The sequence below is a fragment of the Lepeophtheirus salmonis genome, chromosome 6 (genome assembly GCF_016086655.4).
Source record: "Lepeophtheirus salmonis chromosome 6, UVic_Lsal_1.4, whole genome shotgun sequence".
NCBI lineage: Eukaryota > Metazoa > Arthropoda > Copepoda > Siphonostomatoida > Caligidae > Lepeophtheirus > Lepeophtheirus salmonis.
Genome location: NC_052136.2, coordinates 52,769,339 through 52,795,911, shown reverse-complemented (window position 1 = coordinate 52,795,911; position 26,573 = coordinate 52,769,339). Strand labels below are relative to the sequence as shown.

The window sequence follows — 26,573 nt, the reverse complement described above, 5'->3', positions numbered from 1 at the left end:
AACCAAATAATATTGTACAGTGATTAACTGAATTTGAAGGATGATGAATTTATTATTAAAAAAATTCTGTTAATGACTTTAATGAATATTTAAACAAAAGAGTTACTAAAGGTCAATATCGCCTACTAACTTCAACTATGTTTGTTGTATATGTTGTGTAAAAGATGTAATTTGTACAAAAGGGCTGTACAAAGCAGGCAGGGCTTAAGATTCTGCATTGCTACTATAGTTAGACGATGAAACTTTGCCTACATCGCCGAATCAAATCAGAACATGTCGTAGAAAATTTATTGTTATGATTATATGATTAGGAGGTGATGGAGTCAAAACTAACATATTTCAGCTACATTTAACATTGGCGTAATGTGTAGCCATGATGGAAGATACATTTACAGCAGTAAAATTGTCAGGAGAATCTGTAGTGTAAAACATTGATTTAGACTCTCTATTCATCACTTGTAACTAAGGATATAGGGATATACAAGGTTAATAAAATACAAAGCTATATCATAACGCATGTACGATTGATGTTTATAAAACTTTATAAAATATGACTGGTTGGGTGCTTTGTCAAAAACTGTCTGTCTTACCCAGCAATCGGTACAATTCATCAAATTGAAAATTCTAGAAATATTGACGTCATAGAGCATGATTGGTTGCGTGTTTTGTAAAAATCTGTTTTGTCTTGCCCATCAGTCGGTACGATACATCAAATTGAAAATTATAGTAAGCCCGATTACATGATGGTTTAACCTTATATTTCTCTTAACCTTGGGTATAAAGTTATGAAAATTGGGTGTATAATGGGTGTGTTTAAAAAAAAATAGAAGAAAAATCAACATGGTAATCCCAAAAATTTGAAGAATGCAATTGAGTAGACCAGCTACATTTAGCTTTGACAAGGGGGGAGGGAAGGAAATAAAAATGGACATTGGCTAGAATTAATTTGAGATGGCTACCCTCAATTTCACCCTGAGTCCAACTAGGACTTAAAATTAGAACTCTCCATAACTCTGCAACAAGTCCTAAAGGAAGTTTATTACTCCAGAATTAAGTAATAATGAAAACTGCAAAGGAAAATAAAATTAATTCTTCAGATTACCAATTTCAAAAATAAACAGCAAGCTAAAAAATTCGCAAAATTTAAATCACTAGGTATATAGCATTTTCAGAAGACGTCATCATTTTTGATGTCGGCCATTTTGAGGGCCTAAACGGCCAAGTTTTGTAGTAATGCAAATACCTTTTTATTAATATTAAGGATACCAATGAATTATTGGATTTCAAAATGGGACTAACAAATAAAAGGACATTAACCTTATCGTCTATCAAAGTTGTATCGCTCTATTGCCTAGTTTTAATAAATATCTGATCCTAATATCCATTTAACATTTGTTATTACTCTGCTATCCAATCTTATTTCCATATTGTAGATAAAAATAATCGTTATAATTGAAATAATAATATATATTTCTCTAAGTATACATTTCTTTTTAATTTGAAACTACCGGGTATAGATGAAAGCAAATTCTGAGATGAAATTACTTTCCTTAATATATTTAAAGATGTTACTTGAATAATGTCCGATGATTCAAGGCAAGAAGGAATAAAGAAAAACATCTGCAAGCCAGATTTATTGTTCATAATACATGCTCGATATGGAACCCCTCTTTTCTTTAAACCATCATAGTCACTTAGTTTCGTAAAAATCAATAACTAAAGAAAGTAAGAATCTTGTGAGTTTGAAAAAAAACAAAAACATTTTGATTTTATTTTTTAATGATCACAGGAAAAAATTAGACATTTGGTTGAATTTATATAGCTCTAAAGTCAGACTCTGCAATGAAGTACAAAGTATTCTGTCTAGGGCACTCTAATGATTAGTAATTTTTTCAAGGACCGATAAATATTGTTGTAAATCATAAGCATTCTTTTAGCGTGGGAGTTTTTTTGTTGTTGGCAAGCGGAACAATGTTTATAATTTTCAAAAGATGTTATTTGTATTATTTCGTTTTTAAGGAGATAACATCTAAGCGTAAAGTGGAACTATAAGTGTGTGCGCTCATGAATGAGGGAGAGAAACGCTCAGGATTTGTTGAGGAGGGATAAGAGTAAGTTCCATTTTGAACTCAGAATAGAATTGATGATAGAAAAATCCTACCTATGGTCTTGAATGATTCAGAGTGAAAAGATGCATAGAATGGAGGATTTGATGGTTCTTCGTTTGGTACATGAATGTTTTTAAACCTTATGATGATTTTATTTATTGTTTCATTAACAACTCGTTTATCATTATATGAAATTAGATTTTAGGTAAAAAAATATGAGACTTCATATGGGTAAAAAGCATGGCACTGTTTTCAGTTTCAAATTGATAATTTTTTTCTTTGTGAAGCTCCATTTTTATAGGATAGTAATTCTGCTTACATTGAAGCCCCCCAAAAAAAAAAAAAAAAAAGTTAATGCTTAGAGCAGTTAATGGGTACGGCTGAGAGAGCAATTTAGTTCACGAATAATTACAGTGGATGAGGAGCAAAAGCATGCATTGTCTACTTTGTTTCGTTCATGAAAACAAGAAGATAATATCCAGACTGTAAAATAAAATCATTTTAAAGAAAATACATCTAATAACATTAATTTATTGTGTTATTAATTAAAAGGATCCTAATATATGAAATATAGTCCTATTATTTATCAATTCTGAAAGATAAACACAAAATCATCACTTTTGATATATGATGAGTAGAGTGGCAGGAAAAAGTTGAAACACGTTTTACTGAATTACATGGAGTTACTTCAAATCATACAGACCAAACATTTACTCAACAAACATCCATCCATTTACTAATAGTCAAACGAATATAAATGCATTTATGATTAGTACTGTTTGTATAATCTTAATTTGAATGCAAATTTTCCAGTCCACCCTACGATCAAGTCATCGAATTGACTTAAAGCTCTCGTTGGTACCTGTTATTGTTGTCTTAGTTGTCGTTTTTTTTTTTTTTTGAGTAACTGAGATTGGGATATGCATTTTCGAAGAAGTAATTTTGATTTTATGGACAACTTAATGTACACCATATGCTCTTCAAAACAATAAAAAAAGATGTCTTACCTAAAGGTATCTTATCAAGCTAATATGCAAGCTATATTAGCTTGATGAGATAGCTTTAGCTACGATAAATCCCCCCACCCCCTGCAAGATGTCGCTTTTGATATACCATTGATGACGTTACTTTATCATTTTTCTTCGTGCTGTATGCCATTTTTTTCTTCCTTTCAAAGAATTAATCTTGTGAATTCAATTAAAGGGGGGAATTCATGCAAGTTGTTTGGTGAGATATGAATTAATTCAGCGCCATTAGCGAACAAAAAAGTATTCTCGTAGCCAACTAAATTTGGACAAAAAATTATCAAGTGGTCGTCGTTTCCCTAATTGATTTATTATTTTGTTGCTCTGTTACATTATTTAAATCTTTTCTTGGGGGAATTCAGTTTGCCACAATTGAACCAAATCAGCCTCACGAACGAAGATGATCGGCCAGATTAAGTTAAGTATATTTAATTTGAAATAATATAAGATCAAAAATACATTGGCTTTTGATCTTTTATGCATTAAGTCCCTTATTGCTGTATAATTAAATACTTGGATGCATTAATTAAAATTTAATAATAAGAGCAAATATTTACAAAAGAGAAAAGTCACGAAACATTTTAACAATATACATATATATATATATAAACAAAGAAATGTGACCTAAGGACTAATTCCCATCGTAAGAGTAATTATCTATAATTAATTATATATTTATTAATTGGTGCACATACCTTTCATGAATTATATATACATAATTATTAAGAATCTTATATTTTTATAGGCTAATTTCTCATGTTTCGATGCACACTTCGTGTGTACAATCTTCCTCATCCACTTCTTACCTTACGGTCAATCCTAATGATCTTTATCATGGGATATTTATCATCAACATGGAGCACAATTAATTTTTTTTCTCCTTAAAGAAAAGACGAATAATATACCTGCAATGAAATAGTTATCTGTCCTGTTTTTAATCCCCCAGCATAACCCAATTATTTAACCTTAAACCATCTAATATCATACGTCCACGTAAATGTCTTTAAAGTTTCTATTAGAGATATCTCTCACTAACCTTGTACTTCACAGAACCACTTCGTAGTTTGCGAGTCTTCTGTAAAATATGGTATTTACAATCTGGACTTTTTTTTGGATGTGGGCTCGGATCTAGTACTTAGAAGGTGTATTGTACCGCTGTTATAAAAAGTGACAACTGAGATTCCTGACAATGTCTTGTAGATACATCTAAATACCTTTAGTGTTCGAAAAATCATAATAAATTTAGGGGGAAAATTTAATTTACCATAGAGACACACAAAAAAGAAAGAAAGAAAAAGCCCTGAACGATCAATAATATTTTGAGAAACCTAAAGTTACAATTATATTTAAATTTAATGATGATTAAATTGAATGAAATATACTTCCTAAACTAATCTATTAAAAACACTTTATTCAACTCTTGAGAACTCCAAATTCATGTAGTTATGTTTATTGACAATAAACAGCATCTTCTATCTACTTTTTCACAAAGTAAGGGCACTTCAATACTCTAAAATCTATCTACGATTATGAAACTATTTAACCATTAATTCTACAATTTCAATCTTATAAGCATTTACATATTTCTTGCAAAAGTTATCGTGGTTAGAATCTCTTTTTTTATATCAGACTCTACATTTTATATATTATGAAATTTAAGAAATATATCTGAGCAAAACAAAGAAAGAAACAGCTGCCTTAGAGCAGTAGTAACCAACAATACACTTTAATGAAATTGTGTAGGTCTCATTAAACTTTATATAAATTTGAAAACTTGAGTTTTATTTGAAAATGAGATTATTTTTCGTCCTATAGGAAGCGGAACTCAGACCTCACACAGTTTCCTTTTTGGCAATTTGTGAACCGTAACTAGTTTTCAGACAAGATTACAAACTATTTTTTTTGTTTTTTTTTTCGTTATTGTCTTCAATGATCTTTTATAAAGCAATATGGACCGATATTTCGTTCCAAACTGAAATTGAAACATTAGACCGAAAAAGATGTCAATCATAAAAAATATGATATGAGACCGGATCAAGGTCGATTTTTTTGCGATGGAATAAGACAAGTTGCAAAGAGACCAGTCTGGATCAAATTAGTTGAACATTTAATTAAACGGTATCAGATCAGTCCAGGATTTTCAGACCGAAACCCAAGACTACACTCCCTAGTTTAAATTATATTTCTCCTTAGTTTATAATTTACATTTACATTCGGAATATAAAACTCCAATGAACCCCTTTTGTACTAAAAAAATATATATTAATAATTATCAATATTTGACCCAAAGCCATAGAACTTTGATTGCTATTGAACTAAATACATTCATTTAAGTGTTGTGTATAATGTATAAAAGGCCATGGGATTCGATGTCATTATTAGTGCCCATTTTTCAATATTTTTTTTTACTGATTTCGATATAATATGTACATATTAATATTACAAATGTGCTCTATAAAAGGGCATTATCAAAATAATACAATATTCAAAGCAAGCCTTCAGTTGAAGATATGCACAATTTTATCATAAAGATTTGCACATAATTGATCAGTTTATCAACGCACCCATAAATAGAAAATTGAGCATGAGTAATGAAATAATGTTGTAGCTAGTTTTCTGTACAAAAAAAAACAACGCCAAAAACACGTTTCTAGAAAAACCGCAGACAATGAGAACATATTATGTAGGTAGTTGATGTCCTAGAAGAACCTAAACGGCAGTTGTTCTAGAATAAAATCCTTAAAAATTGGGAAAATATGATTTATGTTATAGATGGAATAGACTGTCATTTTTTAAAATATAGCCTTCAAATTTAATTTATTTTTATTTCAATCTAAATGCCCAATTATCCGTAAAAATTGATCACATATCGAGAACATGATATAATGTAGAAGCTTATATTTGTACATATGTGATCTTATAATATTTACCCATGTATTAGTCTTTCTCATTTCCCAGGAAATCTTCTTTCAGCGAGATCCCAAGAAATTCTAGGACGAGATTGTAAATAATAAGTGGAATGAAATTTATGTAGTTTTCAAGAATTTTTTTTAATGCTCCTTTAATTGGTTAGATGGATTTGCACTGATTAAGTATATGTAAACATAATAGTTTTTAGATTTATCTCACCTAGGGAATTGTTTTTGAAGTCCATTTATATAAAGTATATTTCCTTCTCTAGGAACGATCGAGACTCGAACCTACCCACATTGAGCTTAGGATAATAATTCCACCCGAGCATGTTGTCCATTGAGCTACGTCGTGACATTCAATAAATTTTTAAATATTAGTGAAAAAGCCAAAAGTAATCCGTGTTTCCTAAATTAGAATGTAAAGTACTGCTTAAATGAAGGTTTTATTATAGGTACTTTGTAGGCCATAATTTTATATCGAGGTACAAAAGGTAACATTTGCACAACATAAATTGTTAAAAACTTTATCACTTGTGAATATTGAAAATTATCTATTCTTTTTTTCCTTAAATGTATTATATAAAGGAAACATATTTTGAAATAATTGAACATGAGATTTACAAGAAAGTATTTTTTTCCTCAGAAATATCTCGTTGATGTAAAATCTCTAAACATCCACGGAGAATGAGATCCCTAAATCCCTGGGAATAAATCATAGTTTGTAAATAGTAAATGCCGTTTTAAGCATGTACAAGGACTAGAAAAGATATATTTGTGGACACCCCAATTAAGGGCAGGCTGGATCAACTTCAATTCCCCCCTAAAACCCAACTTTCCTAGTATCTTCATTAAGGCGGTTACTTTTTAACTTTTTTTCGATTACAGTTGGTGTGGAAAAGTTGTCAATTGGTAAGAAAATAATCTATTCAAAATTTTATTTTCCTATGAGGCTGTCTTAAGGTAGCACTTATAGTTCAAGTTTGAAAGTAGACAAAAAGTTGTTTTTCGTTATTAACATTAAGATATAGCATTAATCATTATTTTGCAGTAGTTAAATATGGTTGACATTATTCCAAACTATATAATGTATCAATAAAGTTTTTTTTTTCATAAGCTGCTATCCCATGTAGCAAAAGGAGGGAATAAAAAAAAATATTTTGAACCTTCCTAAGGGAAATGTAAAAGAAAATGATCCCAATTTTCCTTGCATTTTCTCTTTTTTTGCTCCGTAGGACAATTTTGGAAGAAAAAGACAAACATACGAAAATACTTTTTATAGGTTACAAAAATGTAAAACAAAAATATTTTATACAAAATAACTAAAAAAGTCTTCTATGTTTACAAATTAAAGAGTTTTTGTCTTTTTTCATAATTTGGTCAAAATGTGTGATCTATAGATTACCTCGAATGACATTGCAATTTTGTATTAGTAATTTTCATGCCATATTACAACTTTTCCGCACTACTTGTAATCGAAATTCGAAAAAAGTGGAAAATGAACCGCCCTAATCTATATTCTTATACCGAACTCATATAATCTTATTCATATAGAGCTATAATATATAAAGAAGATAAATCTAAGGAATGTCAACGAATCTATTCATTCACAACATCTCCTTATGTGCAACTCACACGGTGTCGTCTTCAATGACTCCCATCTGAATTTTAAAGCTATTAAGACAGAGAGGTTCAAAACAAAAGAAAGAATTCATAGGTAGGTAGGTAGGTAAGTAACTAATATGTATAAACTCTTTTGAAGCCCTAAAACAATGAAGTAAGTACATATTATTATATCTACCTTTGTGACGAGAGAAACATAAAATAGAGATTGAAAAATGAGATAACTAAATACTACTACATCCTTTTCACATCCATCACTTGGTGTATCTATGTATTTCTGAAAATGATACATATATACATTGTACACTTTGGGGGTTCTCTCCCGGAGTTCCGGGATTTCCTGTTCCCGGGGCATCCTACATATAATTATTTCATAATATAAGTTTCATCTATTTATTATAATTAGAATAAGTGAGTTGACCTTTAGCTAGTGGGTGGCTGTTTGTATTTCACTGTGATTATTCGCCAAATTTTTTTTTTTGCTGAAGGACAATTAGAGACATATTGCCGAAAAAGTATATTTCATATACGAGTAAATATATAATATACAAGGGTAATATACAACGTAAAAATGGGAGAACTCGCCGTTTGAGTGTTTTTGTGAACAAGATTGAGTATCGAACTGTGATCAAATATTTGCTTTTAAAAGTGTAACCTAAAAATAGATTCAAACAATAGCAGGGATATAAAGTATTCTTGTTTTAAAATTTGAGGCTTTTAAGTCAATCCAACTCGGAGATATTGCACCAAAAACAAAAAGTGTCTCAAAACAATGATTTTGCAGAGAAACACGCCGAGTACTTTTTGGACTTGTTACAGAGATGGGAGGATTGTTGGGAGAAGTGTGTCGAGTTACAAGGACTCTATGTTCAAAAATAAATATAAAAATCAGAAAAAAATCTTGTATCTTTGTTAGGTCGGAAACTTTTCGACCACCCTCGCAGATGAAATTATTTTTGGCGGAAAGTCACGATAATAATTCTTACAGCTCCACCAAAAATTACTTGCTAATAAATTATTTTTAAAGTTTTTTTTTTCTGCGAGACAAATTAACCTAAAAAATTAAAAAAAAAGAAAGACCTCTAAAATGACCAAACTGCGGACTATCAGTGATAATGATAAAATGAAGAAAATTAAAATATTGAAAAAATGGGTAACACAGACTCAAAGTGTATTATTTCCTCTATAAATATAAAAAATATACTAAAAAATTCAAAGTACTTATTATATACTGATGGAATCCTACAATTTAAATTTTTCTCCGAGACTCCACTAAAAATAATATCCCGGGAAATGAGAACCCCTAGTTCATTGTATGTATAGTGATATATAGTATTTTTTCAGTCTATTTTGACCCACATTAAATACGACTCAAAATGTTAATGAATATCCTAAGTGTATGTACATTTATTTTACATCGTATTGTTTCTAAAAATATATATATATATATTACAAAAGGTAACTAACTAATTTGGTCATGTGAATCTTGTAAGAAAAAGCATATAATAGGTAACATCTAAAGCAGTAGCTTACATCGTTAAAAATGGGGATTCAAAATGCTATCAGGTAGAGGGAAATAGACACACGAACTAAGCACATGTCAATTTCAAAGATAAGATAAGTATATATATATTTTTTGGAGGGCACTTGAGAACTACTTTACTTTTTAAATTCTTTTTAAGGGATACCTACATAATTGAGGGGTCTTCCTTAAACGTATATATTAGATATAGGACACCCTACTAGAAGAATACAAGTTGACTTCCACGGTGTTACCTCACTGGGATAAAAATTGACGACGTATTTTGTGGTCAGCGATGGATATTTATGCTTATTTTCTTCCTATCCATGTTCTAAACTTTGATTATGTAAATTCACTCTTGTTGTGCTGTGAGTGATTCTCAACAACTATCAGGGGTGTCCGAAGGATTATATATTTTTTTTCGGGGGCTTGGTTATATGAAGTCTTTTGAAAAAAAATCCAAATATCCACAGCTATTCACAAAAAATAAAATTTGTAGCCCGTCTAGGCCAGCCCACCTCTTGCAGACTATAGAATAATAATTCCATAGTTTGTAAGAATCACTCCAGAATTTGCTAACTAGCAATAGATTTTTGGGCTTTTTTCTGTTTCTTATTTGATAAAATTTTGCAAAATATAATAAAAGCAACGACGTGCAACTCCAAAATTAACAAAAAGATAATGTTTTTATGGAAATTAATTCATTCACACACACAACAGAGCTTCATTTGGTAAATTCATGATCAATCTAATATTATTTTGTGCTTACATCCAGTCATATACAACATATTTGCTCAAATGATAAATCTCTATATGTAATATTTAGATGGGGAAAAAATCTTTCTCATCAAGTCAGATAGAAATATTGGAAGATATAGAAGAGATATGAAGGTTTCTCGTATGTGTATCTTTGAAATCAACATTTGAACGTTGGACAAACAGGGATTTATTCAATGTACTGATGCATGTAATGAAATGAAAATATACATCTCTTAGAAATATGACTCTCATATTGGTCATTCCACAAAACAACTTCCAAAAATTTCAAAAAGTATAACCAAATATGTCCGCATTAACTAGCTTTTTCACAAGATTTTTAATAAAAAAAATGAAAAACAGAGATCAATCAACAAAGACCCTGATTTGTTGATTAAAAATTTGCCACAATTTTGGTACATTTAATAAAAAAGGATTAAGTTACATATAATTTAGAATTGGGTAGTAATAATTTTTAGGTTCTTTCACCTGAATGGTTGACCTCAGAATGATGTTTATCCAAGAGTTTGCAATACTGATAAGTTTGAAATATTTTGGAAACATTTGATGTAGATACTTTCACCAAACTTGACTTGGTGTGGTTAATTTTTAGATGTCACGACATGGACATAAATGAGAAAAAGATATTCTCACTAGAGAAAAGAAAAATATTCCAGTATTCAGTAAGGATCATCGATGATACTCAAGGTTGTGAGTGTTAGCATATTTTTTTCAAAACAGACCTGAAAAACTGAATTTCCTAAAAATATCTTTTAATTTGAGCTCTAGAAAATGATATCCTCAGTACTTGCTGAATCAAAGGTTGGAGTTGCTGATCACAATACTTTTGGACAAGGCAACCATTTTTGAAGAATACTCTGCAAGTAGATCTTTAAAAAAATCAGTTCTCAGCGATCAATTGATAGACATGAGACTCTCCAACTCAATGAAAGTGTCACAAGCTAAATCATTAAAAATTTTATTAAATAAATATTTGGCAACATGTGAGGTAAAACGAATAAAACTGCTCCAGTTTGGTTTTTTGGCCTCATAATTATTATTTTAATTTGGTTCTTAAGTGTAATAGGGATGGAACAATAGTTTTAGATATTCATTTTCCTCAACAATAACATTCATTGCATCCTTAGATAACGATGTATTATATATATATATATATAAGTAGTAACAGCTATTATTTGACTATTAAAAAGGTCAAGCCAGGTATGAAGATTAGAGGATCTCCAGCCCTTCATCTTCCTGCCAATAATAGATCTCATTCTTTTCCTGTTGGAATCAGTCTCCCCTTCCTTATTCCTTTGAATTCCAAGAATACAAAATTATTTTTGATATAACAACTTTGAGGTTCTTTTTTTTCATGCCGCAAGAGAAACAGTTCCATATAATTGATTTATTAGTAGCCGTCCCTACTGAAGATTTCAATTTATCAAAAATACATCAATCCTTTTAATCAAGTGAGTTTCTATCAAAAATAGTAATGCCATCTACATAAATATCAATCAAATGTTTCCCACTTCACAGGATGTAGATAATATTTGAGTATAAAAACTTTGATATCATTTGGTTAATTAAATCCAGAGATATGGGTGTTAAAAATATATAATACAATTATATACAAGGCTAAAATGAATATGTAATATGCGCGTCTAAAACTGAACACTCCTTTAAATTTTACGCCATGCACATATTCGTGATTTTATTGAGTTGAAACCGGCTTATACTTCGAGGCAAGGGTCTTGACTAGTTATAAACAAAACTCCAGCAAAATCTAAATAGCAACAGTGAAACAACAGCCAATAATATGGAGAGACGTCTAGTCGCAATTTTGTAACTTTCCACACGGGGAAAAACTCCCACTGAAATTGCCAAGGTTCTGAACTGCAGCCGCACCAACGTTTACAGCGTGGTAGCCAAAGGACTCCTGAGGCGACTACAAGATCTAAGTCAAGGCATCGAAGATCGAACAAAATGGTTGCTGCCGTGAAAAAGTCTGTCGAGGACAAGAGAGTAAGGTCACCGTCAGTGGCCTCTCCAGAGAGTTCAACGTCAGCACAAGGACCATGGACCGGCTAGTTAAGAAAGATCTTGGCCTTAAGGTCTACAAGAGAACCCCTCATCAAGCCCTCAAGCCTGTAGATAAGGAAAAACGCCTAAGATTTAAAGGAGTGTTTAGTTTTAGACGTGCACACCTGTATGAGATAGAAAATTTGTTTCTATTAACCTTGATTATATATATACATAAAAGATATTGAAATTAAACAACCCTCTTTCATAAATTATCGATAAATAGTTCAAAATTTTATTTAATGTGGCTTGAAAGCTTCGTACCAGTTGGAAGTCCGTTACAACGAGGTGTTCAGTTTAGATGTCTCTGTTTTGGCGCGTAGTTTAATTAAAGACCTTTTAAATTAAAGATAGCTAAGAGGATATTTATATAGAGCGTTACAAGCTAATAGGTGTTTTTTGTATTTTGATGGATAATTTGAAAATGAGAGACGTAATCCCCAAAATTAAGGGCGGAGGAGACGTGAACACCTGGCTGAAGCAGGCATCCTTACCGAAGGATCTGCTGGGGTTCAAGGACATGAGTAAAATAATCCCTCTTCTCCTAGAGGTCGATGCGTTCGCAGTGTACAACCAATTATCGGACGTCGACAAGAACAACGAGAGCCAAATAGCAAAAGCACAAAAAAATGCATTATCTGTAACTCGGTTTGAAGCTTACGTGGAGCTACGGAAGAAAATGTGGGGTCACATCGCATCGGTAGACGTCTACCTAACCCAAATTAACACCTTGGTTGAAAGAATCGTGAAACGGAACAAAGACGATCGAGCCAGAGTGTCTTTCGTGAGTGGGCTACACTCCAATATTTCTGTACAACTCCAAGCTACTCCTAATATACAGTCCATGCCACTGTCAGAAATGATTGGTGTTACTAGGGGGCTTCTTACAAATGTAAGAACGAACTTGAACGACGATTGCAATCAGTATGGGCTCGTTGCGAGAGGAGAGAAGCCTCGTCATGGAAACAGAGATCGACAAAAACCTAATCCGTCATGGATAAGGACAATATGCTATAACAGTGGGAGAGAGGGGCACATAGCACGTCATTGTCAAGACCAGTTGTGGTGTGACGCAAGTTCGACTGCATACGGAGTAGTTTTGACGAAGGATGACAGTACTATTGAAGGCGGAGCATGGCTTCGAAGGAAAGAAGATGGCAATCACATCAACCTCGCAGAGCTCACAGCAGTATTGAAAGGTGTGGACATGGCGCTTAAATAGGATCTAAGGCGACTAAAGATTTTACGGATTCAGATTCAGTGTTTGCCTGGTTATCCTCGTCCCTGAAGAAGGACAAGAAAATAAAAGTAACTGGTCTGTCAGAGATGCTTGTGGAAAGGTGGCTTGCTATTTTAATGGAAACCTTCCATTCCTACAACGTGTCTTGAGAAGTGCAACCCGTTGCTACAAACAAGAACCGAGCAGATGTCTTAACTGGAGTCCCGAAGGAGTGAATCGTTCGATCTTGCAAACTGCATGATGCACCTGTATGTACAGAAATGCTTAAGAAAATCCACGAGAAGCATCACCGGGGAGCAGATGTAAATCTGCATTTTGCGAGGAAGGTTGACCCAAAAGTTACGAAACAGCAAGTGGAAAACGTCCTGAAGGAATGCAAGAACTGCCAATGCATGGATCCACACCCAAGCACAACAGTTAAAGGGTCTCTTGGTGTTGACAGGGACTGGAAATGTTTGGCAATGGACATTAGTCATTGGGAAGGGAAGAAGTTTCTCACTGTTATTCATTGTGGACCGAGTTGTTTTACCGTGTGGAGGGAGGTAGTGAGAGAAAGTGATGAGGAGATAACGAGAATGATAAACCAGATATTTAGTTAATTAAACCCACCTAACGATATTCTCCTTGATAACAGCTGCAGTTTCAGATTGGTAATGCTTAGAAACTTATTTCCAAAAAAAAAATATATCTTCCACTGCGCTTATCCCCCGTCCAGTAATGGAATTTTTGAGAGGCACTATCGATCCCTGAAAACAATGGTGGCGAGGACAAGGGCAACCATTGAGGAGTGTCTGTTTTCATACAATATAATACTGGTGAGTGGGAACGGAGACGCGCCAGTGGAACACCTATTTAAGATGAAATGGCGGAACCCATACTAGCAATCATAAACAATTTATTACATTATCATATTATTTCCATCATCGATCATGATAGTATTATTGGTGAATTTAGAAGCACAATGATTCAAAAGGGAGCAATTGATCATGAAGGCATCAAAACAAGCTACAGGTGATGTTTAATGTCAATAAATATTTTATTCTTCATTTTTAATATAACTTATTTACAAACGTCATAAAGTGACGACCAAATATATAGTACCACGCCAAATTAATTTAATAAATTGAGAACCCTATTTACAACAAGTGTAAATATTTTATAAATTATTTGAATAAAAATACTAATAACTATTTTATTTATATTTACTTTCATCTTATGGCGGATGCTTGTGCTTTATGCCTGTATCAAAAATTCCATGCATTCTATAAAAATAAGGTATGTTTGGGGAACAAATAACAATTTTTAACCTAACATACGATGGTTCTGTTCAATGTTTGTTTAAATGTCATTAAAAGTTTTTTTTTTTTTTTTGTGATAGAAAATTACCTTTCTTTAGTTTCTAAAGGACTTCACTTCTCGATATTATGAACAAAAGTTGTAAACACACTTCATACAAATGAAAGCAAAACCTAAAGGTTCCTGAGGAATCGAGTAGATCTTATGTGTGTGGTATAAATTCGGCTGAGGAATGAAGCAATAGATATCATTGTGAAGGTGAAAGGAAAAACCATACAATAGCGAAATTCGCACTGATCGAATCCGAATTCATCGGGGTATTACAATTCTATCAATAGCCCTTTTCCAAATCTGAATTAATGGTGAAGGCATAAGATACTAAATTTAGTGTTGCCTATTTATGTCCATTACAAATATAAAACTGTATGTTTTACTTTCAATGATTTTAACCCGAAAATTTCTTATAATTAAATTTTACATGATTTAGTTGAAGAGGCCAACTTTTCCATAACGAGGATATTTTTAATGAAACATATGACAAAGTAAATTGTTTAAGACTTGAGAGCCCTATGTATAGGCTGTTTTTTATGTTTAGCTCTTAAAAATGTACTAAAAAGTCTTTTTATCATTTGACTCATTCGTATTTCTGTCATTTTAAATGTTATTATGGGCTTGTTTCAAAAAGTCACACTCTATTCAAAATTGATAATTAAAGTATAATAGTTGAAATGAATTTGTATCATCTATATTAGTATTAGTTATGTACCTACGTGCACATAAAATGAAAAAGTAAAGTGTGATCCAAAGTCAGATCCTTTATTCTCAAATAACATATTGTTGAGATTTTTTGTACTGTCTTCTTTGTTTAATTGTCTTAAGGCAATGTGGGTATTTTGGTATTCACATAGACACAAAATGTTTGTATTATATTATTAACGGTTACTTATTTGGACTATCGATGGCTTTATCACTAATTAACCATTTTTGGAAGCCCATACCTATGAAATGCCCATTTCTCACTTAATTAAAGTAACTCTTTTGTGTAATCTCAGACCAAAAAATGTAAATGCCATAAACAAAGGCCTCACATCCTGTACACATCACTTAATACATAGATATGTACTTTAACACTCTTAAATTACTCATATATTTATTACAGATATCATATTTCTATCTCTTTAATTGATAAATGACGTATCACATGAGATGGCAAATTATGTTGTTATGTAAATTGATACTTGACTAAAGAGACAAGTGTCTGCTACTAAACTATATATTATTTATGTATGTATGTATGGCAAAGCAAAATTCTTTCTATTGTTTTAAAGTCGAATAAACAAAATGAAGTATTATCTTTGATCGTATGTTTGTTGTTTTAAGTACAAACGCACATACAAAAAATAGAATCACAGCAAAGGAAATACATACGTTATCATTTGTAAGTCTGGTTCATGCTTGATTTACGTATACAGGGTACGGACTTCAAATATTCGCGATACTAATTTCTTTAAATAAATAGGCATAACTTCTTCAATTTTTAACTGGTTTTATTTAAATATAAGAATATTTTTTTACATTTTCATGTTAGGAATCAATTTATTTAATGTAGGAGCTCTCTGCCTCAATGACTTGCTCCACCATGTTCATGTACCTGCTGTAGTTCTTTCTCCAACCTGGCCCCCTGCTTCTTGATGGAGGCAATCAGGAAGCCCTTTTTAGTATGAGGATTGGTCCTTGCCTCCAACACACCCAAGAAGAAATAGTCGAGGGGATTCAAGTTTGGCGAGTTCGGAGTCCAAGTGTATCTCGTGGACATTCTTAATGATAGAGCTGAGTGATGCTCTCCTTTAGGAGCTTGAAGTTTGACTCTATTAAGGCGAGGTCTAGGGCAAGAAAGGAAAATGGATTTTAAAAACCTAGGGTTGGGGAACCTCAGAGACAAAGCACATTTTCAAAGAAAATGGGAATAAAAACCAAAAATGCAATAAATCTTATCAACATAATTTGGACATCACTTGTCCAAACTATGCTCCAAATCAGAGGACAATGGGTTTTAGTTCTAAAAAAGTCCACACACAATGCGGATATTTCTTGTTCCCAAAAAAACTACAATAAGTTAGGACTTTCTGCACATAGTTATAATTATATTGTAGCTGCGTGTTCATTTCGATTTTCCATTTTGTTTCTAAATGTTATCTTCAGAGTTAAATTATTTTTGTATAATTGTCCTGTTAACAGGGCAGCTACAAGTTCCAACGTATTTCATGGTTGTGTCTCCCTTTTTTATTGCTTTATTTCTATTTTGAGTCAATTCTGCAGTTTTTAGTCTTAATTCCGAAACAAATATCCAGTCTTAAGTGGAACTCAAATATAAGTCCCTAGTTCTGAATCCTAAATCTTGCACTTATATATATATACGTAAACATTTAGAGCGTATGATCATTGAATAATAATATCTTTTTTTATATATATTACATATGTATTTGTAGGTTGAGGAGTGCTTACATGAAAAATCAATAGGCATTGCAAATTATGCTGTATAAATGGGCGTATTTGCTCTTGCATTTTGCATGTTTGCATAATTAAGTAGCATGACGTCTTAAGTTCTTCTTCATATTATACTTGCTACATTAATGTTAATAGCTTTACGTTTGGAGCCTACAATAAACGACTTTTCAACCTTCTTTCTTTATTCATTAAAAAAAATAAAATGGCGTCATATTGAATCATAGCCTATAAAATAAATGTCTTCTTGCTAACCTTTTGCCAAAATAATAAAAAAATATTATCCTTTATGTATAATAATAAGTTATAAGATACATTTCAAGTGTTGAAAAGATTAATCTGTTACAATAAATGTCAAAACTGCATAATTATTTTGTACCTCGAACAGTGCTTAACATTTAGGCTCTGAAATGGTCTATGACAGTGTTTCTCAAATTCTTCTGCTGTGTCCCTCATACACTGTGCTAAAGTTTGTGTGTCTTACCCTTCCTCATTATAACGTGCAGAAACTTCAATATTCAATATATATAATTTATGATTTTTTTTCTGTTTTTATACAAAAACAATAATATTTTTTGATGTAGTATTTTTATTTGGAATGTCGAAATTCTAAAATTTTGATTTCTCGTCCTAAATTTTACAAGCACGTCTTAATTGGAAGTATAAGTATGTGCATCTGCAGGGGGGTAATGGAGGGACTGTATCCTCCCCAAATGAAATAATTTTTGTCTTGACCAAGGAAAAAATATTAACTGGTGTTAGGTAATCGCATATAAAGATTCAAACCCGTATGTATATAATATTAGAATGTATCTTTGTATAGAATGCATTTGTATTAGTATCTATAGAATCGTCTATCAGTAGAAACATCGTAAGTTAGTAACTCTACATGGCGCAGCCGAAATTAAAGTACATTATCCACGAATTAAGGGGAATGTAATTCGTACCTTATATACTTTATGGGAGGAGTTGAGTCCTTGACATTGGAAGACAGAAGCGAGGATATGATGAAGAAAATTCAATTTATCATGTCCAAGATACAAGAAATTGAAAATAAATTCAACTTTGAGTTAGAATGGGAGGAAGAGGTGGCAAAGACTGAGGAGATTATTCTTGAAGAGGTCACTGAAACAGTCGAGAAATTAAGGCTATCGACCCTAAAACTCTCCAAAATTTCCATAAAACTAAAAGAAACGTCAAAACTGTAAAAATAAATAACGATTTGAAGCCCGAGAGACTCATGGAAGACTTGATAATGGCGGACAAGGCGTACAAGTTTCGAGCTCTACTATTCCACAAATAGCATGGGACAAATTAGCGAAGCGGAGCAACAGGATAATAAAAAAGTTGTTTAGACTTAAAGTTACAAAGTATATTATCATTCACAACAACTCTAGATACTCCAATAATGGGCATTAGAGGATATTTAGATGAAATATATAAAAATTTTCTACATACAATTTCCCTCCTAACGCGGCAGTATGGCTCCCTTTAATGTCATCAAAAGCAGAGAGAATAGTTATCAGACTGGCATCTCCGTCTGAGACTACAGGGAGAAGAAGCAGAGCTGTAGACTAGATGAAGACAATTTGATCAAGGGTACAAATAAAAGATGTCTACACAAAGAGTTTTACGTCAAAGTTAGTCAAACCACGAATAGCTTATCTAGATAGCCATGACCTGGGAGTCGGCTTCATCTATGGAGGAAAAAATAAAAGATGAAAAACCAAGTAGATATTGCAGCTCTTTCTACTTACAAAGATAGAAAAAGACAACAGCAAAATCAGACCAGAAACAAGAAATATCATCATCCATAGAACTTATACTTAAATGCTATAGATGTGGCGAGTCAAATATATGATATTGACCTTTGGAATGTCTTGCTAAAAGTGAGACGAGTAAGAAATGCAAAAAGCAGGACTATTTAGAGAAAATATGCTTACATGATGCAAAATCTCCAGTGCAGAGCAAGTCCTATCCAATCAAAACGTCAATGATCCATATTAAAACTTTATCCATCGATCACGTCGCTCCATACTTCGAGGCTGAAGCTTATCTAAGGTCAGGCCAACTTTTTACCATGAAAGCTCTACCTGATACAGGAGCTACTGAGTCTCTTATTCTTTACGACTTGGTATTGGAATACAACATCGAAATAGACTCAACTCAGTTGGTAACTCAATATCCTGCAAGAAAAATTTTAATTATAATTTTTTTTGCTCATTTTATCAAATCCTTGGGTGGAGCAAAAGTGTTTCATCTTTGAAATTTTTCGAAAAAAATAACTTAAAAAAATAGTAGTTTTTGCTAAATGATGTCACCAGATATATAAGCCAGTGGCATCAACATCAGAAATCTTCCCTATTGTTTTATTCTTTGTAAATATTACGGATGTATGGATCCGAAATTGGGATGTTCCTCCGGTCACATGCTAAATCTTCAGCACACATTCGAATGGAATTCAAGACCCATTCTATTGAACTTTTTTGCTGAATGACATAATCATAGGTATCCGTTAGTGACGTATCATAAATCAATCTTGAATAACTTAGACGTACAAAACCCCAACGTTTTTAATAATAATAAATACTTTCATTATTTGAAAGACCGATAACAGGGACGAGTACAGTTATTAAGGACCCATAAAATCCTATTTTTTAAAAGTACTCTCACAATTTGAGAAGTGATGTTGCTAATGGAGTATAATGTTAATTTGCTAAAAATCTTACTTACTTGGTCTTTAATAAGTAAAAATGAAATCAAATCTTCTTTTGCAAAGTGTTTGTTTGTACACAATGATGATGATTAATTGTATAATTCCTTTTGGAAACAACGTTCATTGCTCTGTTTTTTATACTTTTTTGTTCATATTCTTACAAAAAATACCTGCATATTAAATATTACAAATATTTTTCTAATTTAAATGAGTATTAATCAAATAGGAATGAAAAAAGCTCATAAATAACACGTCTGAGTAATTACTAAGAGTTGTGATGACAGATAATGACGATTTTAAAGATATATTTATATATCAAGGCTTTAATTGATTTACCCTGCATATTTTTCAACCCTTTTAAAATGACAGGTAAATTATAATACTCATATATTTAATTATTTATAAGTAAAATATCTTTACGCTGTTTAAATACTTTTTAATCTTTTTTTATTTATTTTTGGAATGTGCTTTTAAATAAACTAGACAGAATGATGAAATGACTTTTGATCTCTTATCTTAGTGTATGCTGCTTGCATTTATTTTCTTCTTCTTCTTCGAAGAAATGAAACAGAAATGAGAGAAGAAAAATTATGTCTTTGAAGTAAAAAAAAGGAAGAAAAGATAAACATTATTTACCTTAAATTTAATGACATTTTCTCTGTCTTAGTAAAAAGTACTAACATAAGGTTTCCATATTGAATGTTATTTAACTATAAAAATAAACAACCTTGTATATGAGTAATTTTTGAATGTCATGTCTATTATTGCCTTTTGCATGTTACGAAAACTTCTTAATCTTTGAAAGGGTTTTTTTGGTAGACATAATGGCATTACATCTTTACTAAATTTTGTCTTTCATCTTTTTCTCAAGTTATGAAATTCTCCTACTCACAGTATTTTCAAATAAATTAATATATGTTGATTAGGGATGAGACAGTACGTTAAACCCACAGTTCGGTACGAACCGCGGTATGTCATCTACGGTAAGCGATAGTTTTTGAACATTTTATTCTTTAATAATTTGTTGCTGTACAAATAAATTATTCCTAAATATACTTCAATACTCTAAAAAATAAAGGTTAATATAAAATAAACATAGGTTATTTATGAATTTATAAATTTTTTGCAAAGAAAATGAGCTTATCAATATTTTCCGGAAATAACCAAGATTGATTAACAGTCACAACATCACCAGCTGTCGAAAAAATCTTTTGCTTGATACAAATGTATCTTTAGTTGCGAGATATCGTGAAGTTTACTGGGAAACATTTGGAAATTTGTTTAAATTATATCCTACCACCATACCTTTGGGGTTTCGCCAACTGGGATACATTTTATCATTTAGTAAGTCAATGGGTCTTTTTCTTTTTCTTTTGGATAATTTTTTATTTCTTTTGACTCAGATTCATAGGTATCATATGAATATTTAACGCACTATATATATTTATGACGCAAAATTTTCCGGTAATAACCAAGACCGGGTAAGAGTTAAAATATTGCCAGCTGTCGAAAAAAAATATTTTGATTGATACAGATGTATCTTTAGTTTACAAGATATCGTGAAGTTTAATTGGAAACATTCGGAAATTTATTTAAATTATATCCTTCCACCATACCTCTGGGTTTCGTCAATTGCGATCCATTTTATCATATAGTATGTCAATATGCCTTTTTCTATTTCTTTTGACTCAGATTCATAGGTATCATATCAATATTTAAGGCACTAAATAGTATTTATGAAGTGAAATATATATTCGATTTTTTGTAAAAAATAATAACCAACACAATTACTTCAGTTAAAGTATATACAAAATAAAGAAGGATTAAAAAAACACCAAATTTTTATTCTATGAAAATATGTGATTATTATATATACGTACTGCACCAAGGGTAAAAACGTATCAAACCGCAGTACAACCCCTTGCCGTTCCAGTCCTTATGTTGATGTACTATTCATAAATGTTGATAACAACCTAAATGATAATAACTGTCGCCAGGGCATGAAAGTCAAATTTGTTTGATAGATCAGTTTACCTATACCACAGAGTATCTGCGCTTTTGCATGATTTATAATTATATTTGTATCTCAGACTGTGGGACAATTGGATTGTTTTATTATAAGCTTATCAGTTTTCAATTGGGATAGCGAGTGACTTCATTTATTGGTACCAAGTTTCCTTGTTTATGTCATTCTTCTAAAAAACACTAATATAACTCTAAACTTTTGAAAAAAAACCCAGCATTCACATTTGCTATATAACATCACTCTACTAGCCACTGCTCTTTTTGGCAACTAGTAAGATTGAAATATATAATTCTTATATTAGTTCTGGCACGACTGAGATTCCCATATATCACTTGTTATATTTTCTTGTATCTTTGAATCTATCAATAAATAAATTTGAGACTCATACTTTTTGGTTTCAAAAACTAAAAGTTTTTATTCCCCAAATCTAAATGAAACTAAATTGATGTATATTTAGTTTCATTTAGATAGATAAGCAATACCTATGCAACTTTATTAGAGGCAATATTTTAGAATTTAACAGGGCTACTCAACTATTATGAATAGAGGTCCAGTTAGATACATTCCTAGGCACAGGAGGACTTTTTTTTCAACAAATCTTAATGAACCGATTGACAAAATTTAGAAATGACTTTTGTAAATTTAAGTATGGAAATAAAATATACAAAGGTTATGTGAAATGGTAACCTTTTCAATGATGACCTTGGACAAACGCTTCGTTACCGTTTGGATGTAGACTGCATAGTTTCTTCTGAGAGTTTGCTCCAAGATTACTTAAAATGGGGCAAGAAGTTGTCCTTGATGGTTTTAGAAACTTAATTGGTTTTCCTCTAAACTATTCCTTACATGTACAAATTCGGAGGTATCAGATCAGGTGAAGAAGGTGACCAATTAAATTTGTTTCCGAAGTCTTTAAATTCATTGTTAGAGAGGGATAATACTTTGAAAGGGATATGAGCAGGTGTCTATTAGAAGCAAACATATTGGTTTTAGAAGGCTTAACATATATACCTTTTGATTGATTTTAACACAATATGGTATCGGATTTTTATGGAGAATCATGACTTTATTTCTTAATCTTTCAGCTTCCACATCACCTATTTGAACTTTGTTCACATTGAATCAACAAGTATTTGTTATGATGCCAACATAAATGCCAATCCTTAACTACTGGCAATATTGGTAATGAAAAACCAAGGGACCATTGAAAAAAAATCCATCAACTATAGATAAGTCTGCAAATCTTCCACCAAGATCTTCATGTTATTCAACTATTTTTTTCTACCGTATGCGTCATAAGTCCTTGTACATTTTTTATACAGATAATAACGTTTACATTTGGGGAAAATTTCAAAAAAGGCATAATTAACAAAAAACCCCGGTGTTTATTGAAGAAATGAAATCAGCCGTAGGTCTTTTAGGAGTACCGAAATACAGTAACGGAAAAACTTCGTCAAAAAATCGTTGCGCACATCAAAGCCGGTTGAAAATCCCTCCGAGATTGCACGTAACTTCGAGGTCAGTAGGACCACTGTATACAATACCAAAAAGCTCTACAACAGCTTTTTCGATCGTCACAGGTCGCGAAGACCAAAATCGGTCAGCATAGAAAGCCTCATAAGGATTGTGAAGGCAAAGATAGACGCGAAACCTTTGTGACAACATCTGCCAAATGGTCAGGGTTCACAAAACGGGTTTCTGGTGCATCGTTAAGAAAGATTTGGGCCTCAAGTCTAGGACTGTCACAAAAAGTTCTGGGTTAGACATCTTGACATGGACAAAAGAGGCTGGAACGATCGAAGATACTCCTTAATAAATTGAAAAAACTCAATAGAAAGTCCTCAATTTTTTCAGATGAAAAAATTTTCCCAGTCGACCCAGTCAGAAACTCCCACAGCCTTTGGTATATCCCCAAGATCCCCCCTCCCAAGGTAAAGTTTACCAGGGGTTCGAAACACCCATCCGATACCATGGTTCTGTGTGTCATTGGTTCAGACGGTACGGCGTTTCCACCAGTGTGGATAAATGAGACCTTGAAGGCCAATGAATATATAATTATCATGGCCTAGAAGGTATTTCCCGCCCTCAACGCAACCTACGGTATTGGAGATTGGGTAGGGACACAGGAAAGAGCGCCGTGCCACACATCTAAAGTCACCTAAAAGTATTTGAAAACAAATTAGGGGCAGAGGGATTTTAGGCCAAAGAGATTTGGCCACTCAACTCCTCCAACCTGAATCCACTTGACTACTACGTGTGGTGCGCCGTAAAGAGAAAGGCCAACACCCATTACCATAGTATGGAGGTCATGAAGGGCAAGGTGGAGGAGGAATGGGCCAATATCCCGGCAAACACCCTCAGGAAATTTTGTCATAAGTTTCGAAACCGCCTGGAGCTCTGTATTGAGAAAGAGTGCGGAATTTTTGAGTAATAACATAAATTGAAATATCCATCATCTTCTTTTTAGATATTTTTTTCTGAATAATTAATATTAGGCCTATTTTTCTCTTTCTTTCTAATATAATATAATATGTACAAGGACATTTGACACATACAGTACTAGGCCTGAGATCCAACTCGTCAGTCAGAAGATCCAGATTTTAAAGGACGCTGGTTGAGTAACACCGAAATATATTTGATCTAATATATTTGTTCTTTCTCCTGTTTTTATGTTTTGTACATTAAGTACTTATCATGTTTAAAAACATGCATTGATTTTGTTTTATCTTTCTATTGTTCTTGGAATCAAATAAAAAATAAACTGAATTAATCATCATCTAGTCTGCGTTTGTTATTTCTTTAGGAATACAAGTTTGGTGACCCCTCCTCCAATATGAAGAAAATATTTACTGAGCTGATATAATTTCCAAAGAATTTTTGGATAAATAATCTTATACTTAATTGTTTGATGATTATCAACAAATGTAGACAGCAAAGATTGAATAAAAAAAATATTCTTATTGGATCAATCTTACAAATTATATAAAAAAAACAATCGAACAAATTATTTTTAAAAATAATAATGACGGCTTTTTCCTTCAAGGTATTGTCACCTTCAGGAGGAATGATTTGTTTATACTCTAAAATATTTTGCTTATAACAATACATACTTGATTGAAGAATTGTAGGTATTTCATCTCTAGAAATGTTACGTAAAAATCCTCAATTATCTTCTATCTTTTTTTTTTAAATAGATTAAATTTGTCCATATTTGAGATTGTAAGATTACCTTTTGTTGTATAAATATATATATATTTAAGGTGAATCAATATGTTCAAATATTGATACGCATTAAATATACGCGAACTTATGTGGACTTGAGGTATGTAAGCCTAAGGGACGACAACTGATGTGTTCTTTTTTAAGACTCAAGATAACCCAAAGCCATGTAATCTTTATAATTGGTCCAACATGAGGAATTTGAGACATTGAGGTTAAAATAAATGTGTGTCTTTCAATTTACAGCAATGTAACATTAGCCTCATTTTACTTATATATATCTTACACTTCTTTATCAAGACTTAAAGTCGTCAATACAATTCCGCTTTAAGTCTAAATAAATAAAAGTATATACAAAGGCCATTCTTCTATGTAAATTTGTTTGAAAAGTCTTAAACATGCTGTTGACTATCCTTATACTACTAAAAATAACAATGAACATGATATATGTACAATCAGGCCCATGAACGATGAGATACGAACACGTACTTGAATCAAAGATAAACATTCCTTGGATTTGAATATAGTAAAAAGTTAGTTATATATATATTTATATAACATCCAAACCATTTGTGGGCAATTTTTTATCAGGTTGTCTACAGTCTCGTGTTGCTGCGAATTTCTTTGTTGTTTGATTCATAATGACGAACTATATATAAGGTATGTGTAATTAGCGTGGGTTATGAATTTGACAAGGGGTATAAATCTTGATTTAAAAATGGTAATTTATTAGTGCTTCTTGAATCGTATTTTAGCTCCTTATTGGAGTAAAAATTGGTCAAAGAAGCCTTTGACAAAGCATTTGTTATATTAAATAATACCAACTATGGTACGTTAATGATACGAGTCAGAAAAATTGTTTTTTTAACAAATTCAATAGGTTCAATTCCTTCCTCTTTTGAAGTTCAAAATTACTCGTAGTTGTTGTAGTTATAATGCATAAAAGACCTCATATTGATTCTGTTTATATATACGTTCTTTTTTTACACCAAATTTTCACTTATTTAAAAAAAAAAAAAAAAAAAAAAAAAACGACTCTTTTTTTATCTCGAGGGATTTGTACATCAAATACGTTTAAATCAATAAATCTAATATAGAAGCTGGATTTGAAACTGTAGCGGGTGCGGCGAAAAGATGTATTACAGCTACCAGTTGTAATAGGGTGTGTCGATAGAATAAAAATAACTAATATGAAGTTTGTGCAGACGTACCATCCTTCATGAACACCACTTTCATGTGCGGGTTGTTGGTCTTGATCCCCAACTGTTTTGCAATCTCCATTTTTTTCTTGCCAGCGTCCAAAAGTGTGCGGACTGAAATTCGTTGGTCACATTCAGATGGCATTTTCTTGACATCTAAGACACTTAGGAAGATTTTTTTTTTTAGTATTTGACCGGAACAATTTACCTGCATTCAATAAAAACCTTGATTTATATAGCAAAAACAAAGTGTAAAGATTTTTTCGCTGCACCCAGTATATTAGGGTGAGCAATTGTTTTCTTTTGTTAAAAAAAGAGGAATTGTCCGACTTTGCAGAGTTTACCTG

At 32.0% G+C, this 26,573-nt stretch overlaps 1 protein-coding gene across 1 annotated transcript in view; it reads left to right on the top strand.

The window, feature by feature from the left end:
- Positions 1-1,558: 1,558 nt before the first annotated feature.
- LOC121120079 (phenoloxidase-activating factor 2-like) overlaps positions 1,559-26,573 on the top strand; it is a 152,656-nt gene continuing 127,641 nt past the window's right edge. Inside the window, exon 1 of the mRNA XM_071889685.1 lies at positions 1,559-1,567. Within this exon, the coding sequence (XP_071745786.1) occupies positions 1,566-1,567 (2 nt within the window). The 5' untranslated portion in view covers positions 1,559-1,565. The remainder of the gene's footprint in view (positions 1,568-26,573) is intronic.